Below are 12206 nucleotides of genomic sequence, written 5' to 3'. Positions count from 1 at the left end.
GAGTATTCCTCCCTCACTTGTCTGTCCTGGGAGCTGGTGCAGGGGATCACTGTGGTGGCCCGGGGCTGTCAGTGTGTGACAAATGGCCTTTTCCTCATTCCACAGGGGAGTGTTCCTGCAACCACATGGGTAGAGAAATAACAATACCCAGGAAGGACAGGCTGTCCCGGATGCAGCACTCCCAGAGCAGCTGGTGCCATCCTCACGAGGCAAAGACAAGGATGATGGAAAGAGACCCAGTCCCTTAGAGTCACCATGGCAAGGTTGGTGGGACAGAGATGCCAGCACATCAGTGAGGAACAGCTGGGGTTCCTATTTCCATTTATCTTTTGTAGGCAGCTTCCAACAATAGCAGTGATGTCCTGAACCAGCTGGCAAGGAAGAGGAGCAGGCAGTGAAGCCAGCACAGCTTCTGGCTGGACTGGTACTGCTTTGACACATCAGCACTGTTCCTTAACCTCAGGCAACGTGCCTTCCAAAGGTTCAGTCTCTATAAAGGGATATTTCTGATTTCTGATTTCTGATTTCTGATTTCCTCCACTTTGGGGTGAATCACCTCAATAAATCTTGTATCTGATAGGCTCAGCTTCCATCAGCTTCTTCATGGATATAGTTGAGGGTTGAGAGGATAGTCAATGGTCACAGGCATTTTGCCTGCACCAGTGTTTTTCAAGGCTGACTCAACCACAGTTTGACCAGCAAGTTAAATTGTTTATTAACTGTTTCTTACAGTCTTCTTACTTATTATTCACCAACCATTATTTTTCATTATTTTCATTATTTTTCATTATATGTTCTGAACATACGTAGGTTTTAAACCACAGCCCTGACGATTTTTAGCTTCTTCAGTGCTTTCTGCTTTGGATTTCTTCCCTGCCTGCTGATTGCCCCCACTTCCTGCTGTGCCAGGGCTCAGGCATGGCACTACAGAATTTAGTCGTGGTGATGATTGCCAGCTCCAAGCCAGTTTGCTATCTGATCTTTGGAGGGTGCAAACCCCATGGAGACACCTTGGCATTCAACTGAGACGTGTCGAGAAATCCACCTGCTTGAGCACTGAATCTGAGTGATAAGCCATAGAGATTGCTAAGTACAGGAACAATAAATATTATGTGAACAAATGAACGATATTGTTTATGTGATGCTAAAATAAACCTACAGCTGTGAATGAGCTGTGGACTGCATGGACACTTTGTCTTGTCCATGCTCAGGGCTCTGGCATGAGCTCCCTGAACCATGGTGATGGAGAGGGGGTGATGGAGAAGGGATGGTCTGCCCCTCCTGCCCCCCACAACCTTCCCAGACTCACTTGACTTGTTATCCCAAACCTTGGCAATGTTCTGGGCAGCACCTGCTTGCCGAAAACCATTCAGAACAAACAGCAGCTCTGTGGAAAAACACACCGTGCTATGCAGTTGATTCCTGAGACAGCAAACACTGGGGCCAGAGTGTCTGGTGAGCAGCCAGCTCTCTTGACAAGGATCCCTTCCAGGGTGCAAGAGGGCTGTAGGGCTCCTGCAGGGAGGACAGGGGGCTGTGGAGATGCCAGGAGCAGAAATATGATGGTCTCCAACCTGGACAGCAATGGATTTTACTGTCTGAGAAAAAACAGTGTTCAAATGTGAAATATAAGAGAAAGCAAAGACTGACAAAAGTTTTGTTTGTTTGTTTGTTTGTTTGGGTTTTTTTGGTTTTTTGGTTGGTTTTTTTTTTTTTTTTTTTGTTTTGTTTTGTTTTGTTTTGTTTTTTTTGAGACACTGCAAAGAGCTGCCCTGTCTCCAGTTTACAAAAAGTATTATTTTCTGGTGAATAGGCTCCATCAGCTTTTGCTATGATGACTGGGAGAACTAAAACATATATTTTAGGAGACTGTCTTGAAAAGCATTTAAAAATGGGTGAGAAACTCTGGGCTGAATCCATTCTCTTTAGCCTCCCTGGCCAGCAACAAGTATAACGTAAGGGGAATTATGAAAATATGTCCTTAGAGTTGTCTAAGAAACCCTTTGTAAATACCACATTTGTCACTATTAAAATCCAATGTCCCAGATATTCACTGAATGTTGACTTTTCATTAACTAAATAATTTCCTTCCAACACAAACCAGCTTGTAAAAACAACAACTTAACGTGGACGTCAGACCCATCAGTATTGGACGGGGGAGGGGGGGTGGGGGAGGGAAAATCCGTGTCCCAAAAGAATCTGGGTGGGAGTGGGTGGGTTTGCATGAGCATGGCTGGTGAGGAAGAGCAGGGTGAGCCGCGTGCTGCAGCCAGTCCTGAAGTGACCAGGGTTAAGGACCCCCAAGACTTGGGCACAGAACTGGTGTGGTAAATGAGTGACGGCTCCAGAGAGGGGTTTTCCCTGTCGTGGACCATTTCCCGGCAGCCACTGATCATCAGGAGGCAGGGCCTCGCTGCAAGGTGCCAAGGCAGCAAGAATGGGTACTTTCAGCGCTGACTTCTGGGAATGTTTGCTGCAATTACCCCCTCCTATGGCTCGGAAACACAGATTTGGAAACACCCACATTGCGCAATGCCCTGGCCAGAGCTGCCACCCACAGGCTGGATACCACCCACCCACCTAGCGGCAATAAAAGGGATAGGGAGCAGGAGCATCAGCAGAGACCTGCAAGGAGCACATCCACAGGTACACCGGCTACATCCAGGTACATCACCTGTCCGTGAGCTGCAGAGATGGTGAAAGCAACTCCCTTCCTCCTCGTGCTCTTCCTGGCCCTGGGGGCTCACGGCCTCTCCGTGAAAAAGGTACTGTCAGGGTGGGATGCACGGGTGGGGGGTTCAGGGGCTGTGGCTGCAGGCTGTGCTGTGGAACAACTGCTGAGTTCTCTCCTCTCCAGTGCTCCCTGACCGGGCGCTGGGTCAATGACCTGGGCTCCAACATGACCATCACTGCGGTGAATGGAAATGGAGACTTCAGCGGCATGTACCACACAGCTGTGACAGCCACCAGCAACGAGATCAAGGTGTCACCACTGCAGGGATCCATGCAGAAGGGCCCTAACCAGAGGGGTCAGCCTACCTTCGGCTTCACTGTAAACTGGAGCTTTTCAGGTACTTCTTTCCCAGCTTCCTCATGGTATCCTGGACCTCTTCTGCTCTCCCTGTTCTACTTTTGAGGTTTTTATGCCCTCCCTGCAGGGTCCCTGCTGATTCTCTGCCTTCCCCTGCACCATCCCCTCTGCTCTCCCTCTCCCCTCCCTCCTTGTCCCATCCCTGTCCCTGGAGCTCCTTGGCTGCTGTCAGCTCCCAGTGCCAGGCTGCAGGAGAGGCAGCAGGGGCTGAATCCTGCACTGTGTGCCCATCTCTGTGTGACACCCCCAGCCCTCTGAGCCCTCCTGCCTGCTTCCCCATCCCTGCTGTGCCCAGGGTCAGGGACAGCAGAGCTCTGCTGTCCCCTGGGCTGGGGCACCCACTGACCTGCTGCTGTGGCCACGCTCCCCTCCACCTCCTGTTCTGTCCCCACAGACTCCATCACTGTTTTCACGGGCCAGTGCTTTGTGGATAATGAAGGAAAGGAGGTTTTGAGGACCATGTGGCTGCTGAGATCACGTGTGGAGAACATCAATAATGACTGGAAAGCCACCAGGTGAGTCCCCTGTCCCTGCCCTGCACAGGTCTCCTGTGCACCTCTAAAAGGTTGGGGCTGTCACACGGGAGTGGTTGATGTTGCTTACAGAGCCACTCTCACAAATGCTGGCAAAAGCAGGTTTTATACCTGTTTTAAAAGCACAACTTAACAAAGCTTGATGGCAAGGTTCACTTGGCTGCTTTGTGCAGGGGTAAAACACAGACAGGAGAAATTCCATCCCCCGTGGTGCTGTGGTGGGGGAATGCAGGGCAGGGTGGGACACGGTCACATCCCTCCCTTACATCTCCTCCTTTGTGTCCCTGTAGGGTCGGCACCAACATCTTCACCCGCCTGTCGTTCCAGGAGTGAGACTGGGGGATTCCCAGGCCAGCTGCAGTGCCAGGGATGTGGCCCCTGCCCCTGCAGCACCACCTACTTTTCTTTCCCAATAAAGTTTTTATGCAAATACTCACAGTCTTCTGTCATGTTGTTGTAAAATGTGATATAAGTAAAATATTTCTTGAAAAGCTTTGTTCTTTGATGTTTGATCTTTTTATGCTTTAAAGCCTCATTGAAAAAATGAACATCTAGTATGTGAAACATACAGCAGCAAACAAGCTCTAAGCTATGTCCAGGTGTTGGAAAGAGATATTACTCAGTAGAATTGCCTTGTTAAGGTTTGTATCTTAATGGGCTTTGATGATCTCAGACCTGGGTGGAGGTTACAAAACTTGGAATATACCACTGGTAATGGACACGAAGAGTGCAGAATTTACAGGGCGTTTGGCAAAACACCAAGTTAAGAAAACACTAATAAAGACGACTGGATCAGCAAAAACTGTGCTGTATCAGTTCTGATGAGGTAGAAGGTAAATTCTGGCAGGGGCAGATCATTACTTGTGGCCCACTGAGTCAAGAAACCCACCAGCTCAAGAGAAGAGAAAGGCTAAAGGCTGAACCTCCAGATTAATTAGCATCACAAAAGAATAGCATCACAATAGGAGAGAGAAAAGTAATTTATAAGAGAATTAAATAACTTGTAGCCAATGAACATTAGTGCCTTTGTTTGCTAAAATGTGTAAATAGCAAAATGTTTTGATAGTTGGTGTGTTTGATCTTTGGAATAACACTGAGGACCCAGGCTTGTGGAACTAAAATAAATTACCAATGTTGCTCTTGGGTGTGTAATTACTGCCTTGTTATGCACCAGGTAACAAATCCAATTTTTCTGGACGGCTCTGCCATGGCTCAGCACGCACATTCCCAATACCCCCCGTGGCCTCCTACGGTCCCTTCTGTCACCATACCAGAGGCCTGATGTGTGTCCCCTGCTGTGCCCCTCCATGGCACAGAGTCCTCCTTTGCAGTCCCCAACCCCCCATGGTCCTTGGGACCCCCCAGAGGGCAGCAGGAGCCCAGCAGTGGCCGGCTGCCCACCTCCCACCGGGTGTCCTTTGGCAGGAGGCTTGGTTTTGGCAGTCACTGCTCGGCCACAGCCCCTTCTACTATAAAAGGAGCTGGGCAGGAGCAGGCAGCAGCACAGGCACAGCCCAGGCACCACACTGGGCCACCACCATCATGGGGACCCCTGGGATGCTGCTGCTGCTCGCCCTGGCCCTGCTGGTGCCCCGTGATGCTGCATGCAGGGAGGTAAGGGCAGCCCTGGGGCAGAGCCTGGCTGTGATGAGCCAGCTGTGATGACCTGGGTGAGGGGTGAGGGGCTGCACTCCCTGGCTGTGCCATCCCTGTGGTGCACTGGGAATTGATCCTGCTGCGCTTTCTGTCGCCCTGCCATGCCCTGCCTTGCTGTGCCACTGCTGTGCTGTGTCACAGTCTGCTGTGCCATGCTGCTCTGTGCCATGCTGTGCCACCCCTGGGGAGCAGTCTGCAGGGCTGGCAGGGTTGCCTGTTTTTACCATGCCATGCTGTGCTGCCCTGTGACACCCCAGCACACAGTGTTTGTCTGCTCCTGCTGTGTCCTGCTGGGCTGTGCCATGCCACGGTGCAGTGCTCATGACCAAGGTGGCTGCAGCTCTGGCTGTGCTGTTCCTGGGGCTGCTGTTTGTCACCTACCGCTGCAATACAGCAGCACACAGCACTCCCAGCTCTGCCCTGCCCTGCCAGGGAGGGAGGGGTGCTGTCCCAGCTGGTGCCCCTGTGCTGGTCTCAGCTGCCCCACAGAGGGCCTGTACCATGGGACACACATCCCACTGCTTAGGGAGGCTGGAGTAGGGAGGAGGGGGAACTGTGGTTCAGCACTGCCCAAACCACACACATGATCCCTGGGCTACAGTGTGACCTGCAGGGCCTGTGGAGAAATGAGCTGGGCTCCAATATGACCATCTTGGCCATGAACACATCTGGGACCTTCTCAGGCTCCTACCACACTGCAGTGGCAGCCACCAGCAAGCAGATCCTGGTGTCACCCCTGCAAGGGGTCCAGCAGCATTCCAGTACCAAGAGACACCCCACCTTCAGCTTCACTGTGCAGTGGCAGTTCTCAGGTACAGCAGTGACAGTGATCCCATGCTGGGAGTGGGGCCCTCCTGTCTGATGCCCCAAATCCTCTGTGGCACCTGGAGGAACCCTGGCTGTGGGCACAGATTGGCCACACATGCACACATTCCTGCCATGGGAAGTAGTGGTAGGAGAGCTGTCTGCCTTGGCGGGGTCAGGGCTGTCTGGAAGAGGTGCTGGGGGCAGACATCAGTCTGTCCAAGGGGCATGGCAGGGCTGATGCCCAACTCTCTGTCTAGGGGATGTGGAAGGAGTCCACTTGGCCAGTCTGGCAGAGAAGTCAATCTGCCTGTCTATGGCATGTAGCAGGTGGTGTTTGTCCATTGGTCTGCCAGGATCAGCCCATGCTTCCCCGTCTTGAGGTGCAGGCTCTCACCCCACTCTGCCTCTCTTGAACCTTGCCAGACTCCACCACTGCCTTTGTGGGCCAGTGCTTTGTGGATCACCGTGGGAAGGAGACACTGGAGACCACGTGGCTCCTGCGGGAAGAGGTCCTGTCACAAAAGGACACCTGGAAAGCCACAAGGTGAGCTCTCCCTCTGCCATCTCACATGACAGTCCTCCCTCCCACCCTGCTGACACATCCTCCCTGCAGGGTCGGCACTTCCACCTTCACCCGCATCAAGTGATGGGAACAGGGACCAGTGCTGCCTGCACCCTGCTGTCCTTCTGCATCCCCAAGTCTCCCCACTGTCCCAGTCCCAATCTGGGCCCCTGGCAAGGAAACAGACCTTCGCTTTGCCCTGCTTCTTCCCAGTGCCTCCCATCACTGCTGGTGGGGCTCTCCGTACCCACACTTGCTGCCCTCACACATGGAGCTAAATAAACCTTTCTCCACATGTCAGAGAGCTGTGTCCCTTGCATTCCTGGTACATTTTGTGGCCATGGGGAGACCAAAGTGCTGGCAGGGGAACAAGGGAGTGCTTTGGAGTGACTGGGAAAGATGTTGTTGGGGGACAGCAGCTGGGTAATTCTGTTTCCTGACCATGGCTTCAGGCTTCAGCAGGTGCCTTCTTGCCTGTGCACCCATTTGGAACATTTGCAGGGGCTCTGTGCTGGCTGGCTCCAGGCAGCACCCACATTGTGGGGCAGCAGGATACCCCACAGCTGAGGGTAGGGGTGAAAGCTGCATACAGACAAGCCAGCACTCTCACCTGGCCTCATCTGATGTCTCTGCATCCCTCTCTGCCCCATTTTCCCATCAAACTCCATTTCCTATCAAACTCCAAACTACATTCTGGTTAGGAGTCTGACTACTGCATGCATATATGGGGAAGAGCTGGGTGTCATCCCTCAAACAGGGGAATCTGGGGTGTTGGGGTGGTCCAGAATCCAGGCTGGATGTGGCGGGGGTCAGGAGAGAGACCTGGGACTCCAGGGGAAACTACTGGGCAGACCAGGCAGCTAAAGCCAGATTCTGAAGGTGTTCTACCTGTTGCATGTATGCAGGTATACATGAACTGCCCACTGGCTGGCTGTCACCTGGTGAGCCAGCAGGTGGAACAGGATACGGATCCTTTCTGGTGTTCATATTTGCAGGATGTTACCTGAACATTAAACTTTATTTTATCAGATCATTAGGAAAGGAAACAAATCGAACAAGGGTCCAATGCACTTTGCACTGGTGTAACACTAAACCTTACTAATCCATCATTTCAGCAGCTCATGAAGTTTCCAGCTCATTAGTTACGTAATCCATGATGCATAGCTCCTAACTCCTGCTCCTGAGCACCACAGGGAGAAGCTGTGTGGGCAGGGAGAGGTGCAAAGGGTGTGAAGGACAGTGCTGCCCGGGGGCTGCAGGGCTGCTGGATGGGGCAGAAAGCACACAGTACCCTGAGCAAGTGTCAGGGCCTGTCTGCCATCCTCTTCCTTTTACAGCGTGCCTGCCCTCCAGAGCCTTCCTCAGTCTATGCTCTTTTTTGCTGGGCTCTGGGGCTGCAGAGTGCATAGACCTGACACTCTCCAGGGTATGTTTGCACTGGCTGAATACAAATGGTTGATGTGCCTGCTGGTCCAGATTTTGGTAAAAGGTCACTCTTAAATCCTCATCTTCACCCTTGCACCCTCATCCTCATGCCTCTACTCTGCACAGAGCTCCCAGTTCATCCCCACTGAGCTTTGGCACTGCCCTGGCTGTGCTGGGCTCATTCTCCTACTTCTCCTCCCCAAACGTTCACGGTGGCAGTCACCAGCATCATGAGCACCCAAAGACTTGTCTGAGTGGTTTGTGCGGCAAAGACCTTGGAATTCCAGTGGAAGTGGAGGGTGAGGCTGGGATTCCTGCACAGTGGGGTGTGAGGCCACTGAGAACCATGGTGGCCCAGAACATAAGACTTAATTTCTGTCATTTAGTTACCCCCACAACAGCAAATTCCCTGGTTCTTGGTTTCTTCTTAGAAGGCAGGCGGTAGGACAGAGAATGATCTAAGTGTTGTTCTTGGCTAATAAGGAAACTGAAAGTAAAACTGCACAGTTTACAAGAAATCAGACTGGCGGTGCCACCCTTCTGCCTCACAATCTGTGCTCATCAGCTGTCCTAACTCTGGCACATCCTGTTCCTGACCTTGACGTGATCCTGCCCTTTTATTGACTTTGCATTTACCTTTTCCTCTTCCCTGATATGTGCAACCTGGGCTGCTCACCTCTAGCTTGCAATGCAGGTTTTCCTACTTAGAGGTTTCCTACTTCTTTGGGAGCAGGTTTGCTTCCTTCATCTTCTAGTTCCCCGGACCCACTGCAGATCACCTGCTGTCCCTGCACACAAACCTTGCCCTGTCCTCATGACTCTCTCTCTTTCTGTCCATTGCTTGGAGTGACCAGAGAGTGCTTTGAGACAAGGGAGCTCCTGCAGAGCAGGGTGGAAACAAACCCAGCCTTCAATCAGTAGACGTGGGACTAAAGACCACCAGGCTGGGAGATGTCAGTGTGCAGTCCCTTCCTGCGTAACCCTTCCTGCATCCCTGATTTGCCCATCCCTATTCCTGTGTCCATCCCTGTTCCAGTTTCCGTGCCTATCCTCATCCCTGCCTCCATTCCCTCATCGCTGCCCCTGTCCCTACCCCCATCCCATCCCCATCCCTATCCCTGTTCCCGTCCCCATCCATGTGCATATCCCCCACTCCTCATCCCTTCTCCCCATCCCCACACCAATTCCCGTTCCCATCCCACCACAACCTGTCTTCACCCCTAGTCCTGTGCCCATTCCCTGTTCACACACTTGTTCCCGTCCCTGTCTCTTTTCCCTTCTCTTTTCAGTACCAGTCCCTCCCTCAGATACCGCCCGGGCTTTCCCGGAAAGCAGCGGCGGAGTCGAAGAATAAAAGACTGTGAATCACGGGCAGGGCGTGATTTGCTGCCAGCGCTGCATCCCGAGCTGCATCCCGATGAGCCGCCGCGTCCTCTCCGTTCTCGCCGTGCCTGCAGGGGCGTGCGTGGCCGCGGCCGCGGTGGGCTTCCAGGTGGGAGCTCCTGCTGGGAGACACGCCGTGGAAACTCGGCTCCGGGGAAGTCTGCGGGGGAGCGCGCGTGGGGATCGCGGTGTCCGGGGAGGGTTACGAGCAGGAGAATCGCCGGAGGGGTGGAATGTGATATGGGAGTTGCAGCGCTCGTTTAGGGGTGGGACACGCGTGGAAGACCCGTCTGTGGGGGGACTGCTCGGCAACAAGAGGGTCCTCTGCTCCAGCGGGTATCCAGACGGGATCCCCTGCTGAGGGAGGTGAGGGGAGTGATGCTCCAGGGCTGTCTGTGTAGCCCGGAGGGATGTGCGTGGAGATTCCTTCACTGGTGGCAGGGGCCGTGCATGTGGAAATTCCCCGCTTCCCTCCCAGGGACGTGGAGGGAAATTGGGGCAGGGGAAGCATGGGGACCCTGCCCCAGAGGGTGACTTGCCCCTGTCTCGGACGGTGCAGTGTGGGAGAGAACAGGCAGTGCTCAGAACTGCAGGTGGGATGTGCGGGGCTCCGGCTGAGAGCACACTGTGGACCCGAGGGCTGTGCCCATCCCGGTGAGCTTCCGTGTGCTGGACACAGCACAGGGACCCAAACACAGGCAGGTGTGCCCTGGATTCACACAGCTCTCTTGCCAGGGCTGCAGCTGGGCTCCTGCCCATGTTCCTGCCTGTCCAGGGCTCCCGCCTTTTGCTTTTCCTCTTCGCCTCTCCTCTTTGCTTGGCTTACCCCAAGCTTACCTAAAGGGCTTAGCTCTCTTGATGTCTCTTGATGTCATTGCAACAACTTTATGAATAATATATTTTAAAAATGAATGCTCAAGCACTTTCAGGACTCCAGAAACTCTCTGCAGTGCCATCATCCACAACCTGACCTGTGGTTTTTTTTCCTTTCCAAGCCCCTCTGCCAGGAAGCTGAGCAACCTGGGGAGAAAAAGGCCAACAAGAAAGAGGAAAAGACAACCAAAAGCAGGTCGTCTCTGAGCAGTCTGGGGAAGGGCACAAGGAATGTCAAGGTGAGTGGCAACCCCCGGTGGACATCAGGGGTTGTGGGCAGGGGGCTCAGCCTGTAAGGGCTGTGTACAGGCACCCCCAGGGACACATCTGCTTATCCCCAGACGTGCAACCTGATGGGCTGGTGGGAGAATGATCTGGGCTCCAAGATGCAAGTGTTCAAGGTTGGCAACGATGGCACCTTCTCTGGTGAGTACCACACAGCTGTGTCAAGCGCCGAGAAACCCATCCAGGCATCTCCACTGACTGGCTCCCAGCATCTGGATGAGGATGGACAGTGCACCTTTGGCTTCACTGTCAACTGGAAGAAGTTTTCAGGTCGGTATTTACATGATGGCTGTTGTTGGATGGGATGGTGGAATGGAGAGGGGAGCTCAGGCAGGTCCCAGTGCCCATCCTGAACCGTCTTTTCTCTCTGCTGTCCCCTGTCTCTCCTTCTCTGATATTTCCCTACTCTGGATGGTGTCTCAGACACCACTACACCTCCCAAAACAAGGTCTAGGTTGAGGTAGCATTAAGGGTTGCTTTGACAACACCTCTGCCACACAGCATTTCCCTGCAAACATCCACTTGGGGTCCATTAGCATTAAACCCATTGATGCCTGTGAAGCTCCAAGATCAGATGGGATGCTAACAGCCACCACTGCTTTAGACTCCACAGCTGTCTTCGTGGGCCAGTGCTTCAATGGGGATGATGGGAAGGAGGTCCTGCACACCTCTTGGTTGCTTCGGGAGAAAGTTGACTCTGAGTCAGAGGACTGGAAAGCCACCAGGTGAGCCAAGGTACCCCCAGTGCCTCTGGGATCCCTACCCTGCTGCTGGCTGGGCACCAACAGGATTCTGCTTCCCCGCAGGACCGGCCACAACACCTTCACCCGCATGGGCTGAAAGGAGGGAGAAGAATCTTATTCTGCACACACCTGAGAAACACCTGAGCCCCCTCAGCAGGATCAGTTTCCAGATATGGAGGGAGATGTCACAAAACACACCAAATAAATTAAAGATATTTAAACACAACCTTGTGCAGTCTGTGGATATGTCCTGGGAAAGCTGGGGTTAAAACACGGTGGATGTGAATGTGTGATGAAACTCTCATTCCCTTATTCTGGAAAGAGACTGCCCCAGTAAAGCCTCTTTTCTTGCCCAAGCAGGACAGTGCATCCCCAAAGTAACCCTCTGACACTAGCTGTGACCAGCACTCACTCTTTCCTGCTGAAAGCCTGGTGAGTGTGATGGGAGGGGAGCTCTTTGCATCCCAGAATCCTGGCTGGGTGGCCCCTGGAGGCTCTGACACAGCCCTTAAGTGGGAAGGTGAGTGGTCTTGGCTGTGCCACACTCAAGAAAAGTGCCAAGGGGTGCTCTGTACCAGCCACACACAGCCAATACACCCTGCAGTACACCCAGCCCAAAACTCTTCCCAAAAATCATGTGATTTACTAAAAAGGTAATGACCAGCAAATACAGCTTCTCAAATCTCTGCCCAATGTACCATGTGACTGAACAAAACAGGCAGTGCCTGTGCTGCCTTCAGCATCCCTCTAAGCCAAAGCAAATGATTTCCAGGAAATCAGCTCTGGATCTGAATCTGAAACTTGGTCTTTATGTCCCTGATTCTCAAAATAAACCAGGACGGTGCTTC

General features: G+C 52.9%; 3 protein-coding genes across 4 annotated transcripts; all 3 read left to right on the top strand.

Moving 5' to 3' along the window:
- Nucleotides 1–2602: 2602 nt before the first annotated feature.
- LOC306814305 (avidin-like) lies at nt 2603–4056 on the top strand. The gene is made up of 4 exons (XM_079330233.1): nt 2603–2765; nt 2858–3071; nt 3486–3606; nt 3915–4056. Exons 1-4 carry the CDS (start codon nt 2694–2696, stop codon nt 3955–3957), a joined length of 450 nt encoding a protein of 149 aa, XP_079186359.1. The 5' UTR covers nt 2603–2693; the 3' UTR covers nt 3958–4056.
- Nucleotides 4057–5149: 1093 nt separating this feature from the next.
- LOC306814306 (avidin-like) lies at nt 5150–9098 on the top strand. Of its 2 annotated transcripts, none has more exons than XM_079330235.1 (4): nt 5150–5238; nt 5882–6092; nt 6511–6631; nt 8922–9098. In XM_079330235.1, the coding sequence occupies exons 1-4, from the start codon at nt 5167–5169 to the stop codon at nt 8938–8940; spliced, it is 423 nt and encodes a 140-aa protein (XP_079186361.1). In that variant the 5' UTR covers nt 5150–5166; the 3' UTR covers nt 8941–9098. The 2 variants fall into 2 exon arrangements, with proteins under 2 accessions (XP_079186361.1, XP_079186360.1); XM_079330234.1 differs by lacking the exon at nt 8922–9098 and adding an exon at nt 6701–6905.
- Nucleotides 9099–9375: 277 nt separating this feature from the next.
- Nucleotides 9376–11563, top strand: LOC306814310 (avidin-like). The gene is made up of 5 exons (XM_079330238.1): nt 9376–9566; nt 10453–10569; nt 10672–10885; nt 11220–11340; nt 11422–11563. Exons 1-5 carry the CDS (start codon nt 9492–9494, stop codon nt 11453–11455), a joined length of 561 nt encoding a protein of 186 aa, XP_079186364.1. The 5' UTR covers nt 9376–9491; the 3' UTR covers nt 11456–11563.
- The last annotated feature ends 643 nt before the right edge of the window (nt 11564–12206 follow it).

The sequence above is a fragment of the Erithacus rubecula genome (genome assembly GCF_903797595.1).
Source record: "Erithacus rubecula genome assembly, chromosome: Z".
Lineage (NCBI taxonomy): Eukaryota > Metazoa > Chordata > Aves > Passeriformes > Muscicapidae > Erithacus > Erithacus rubecula.
The sequence above is the reverse complement of the archived record's forward strand: the minus strand, read 5'-3'. Positions and strand labels throughout refer to the sequence as shown.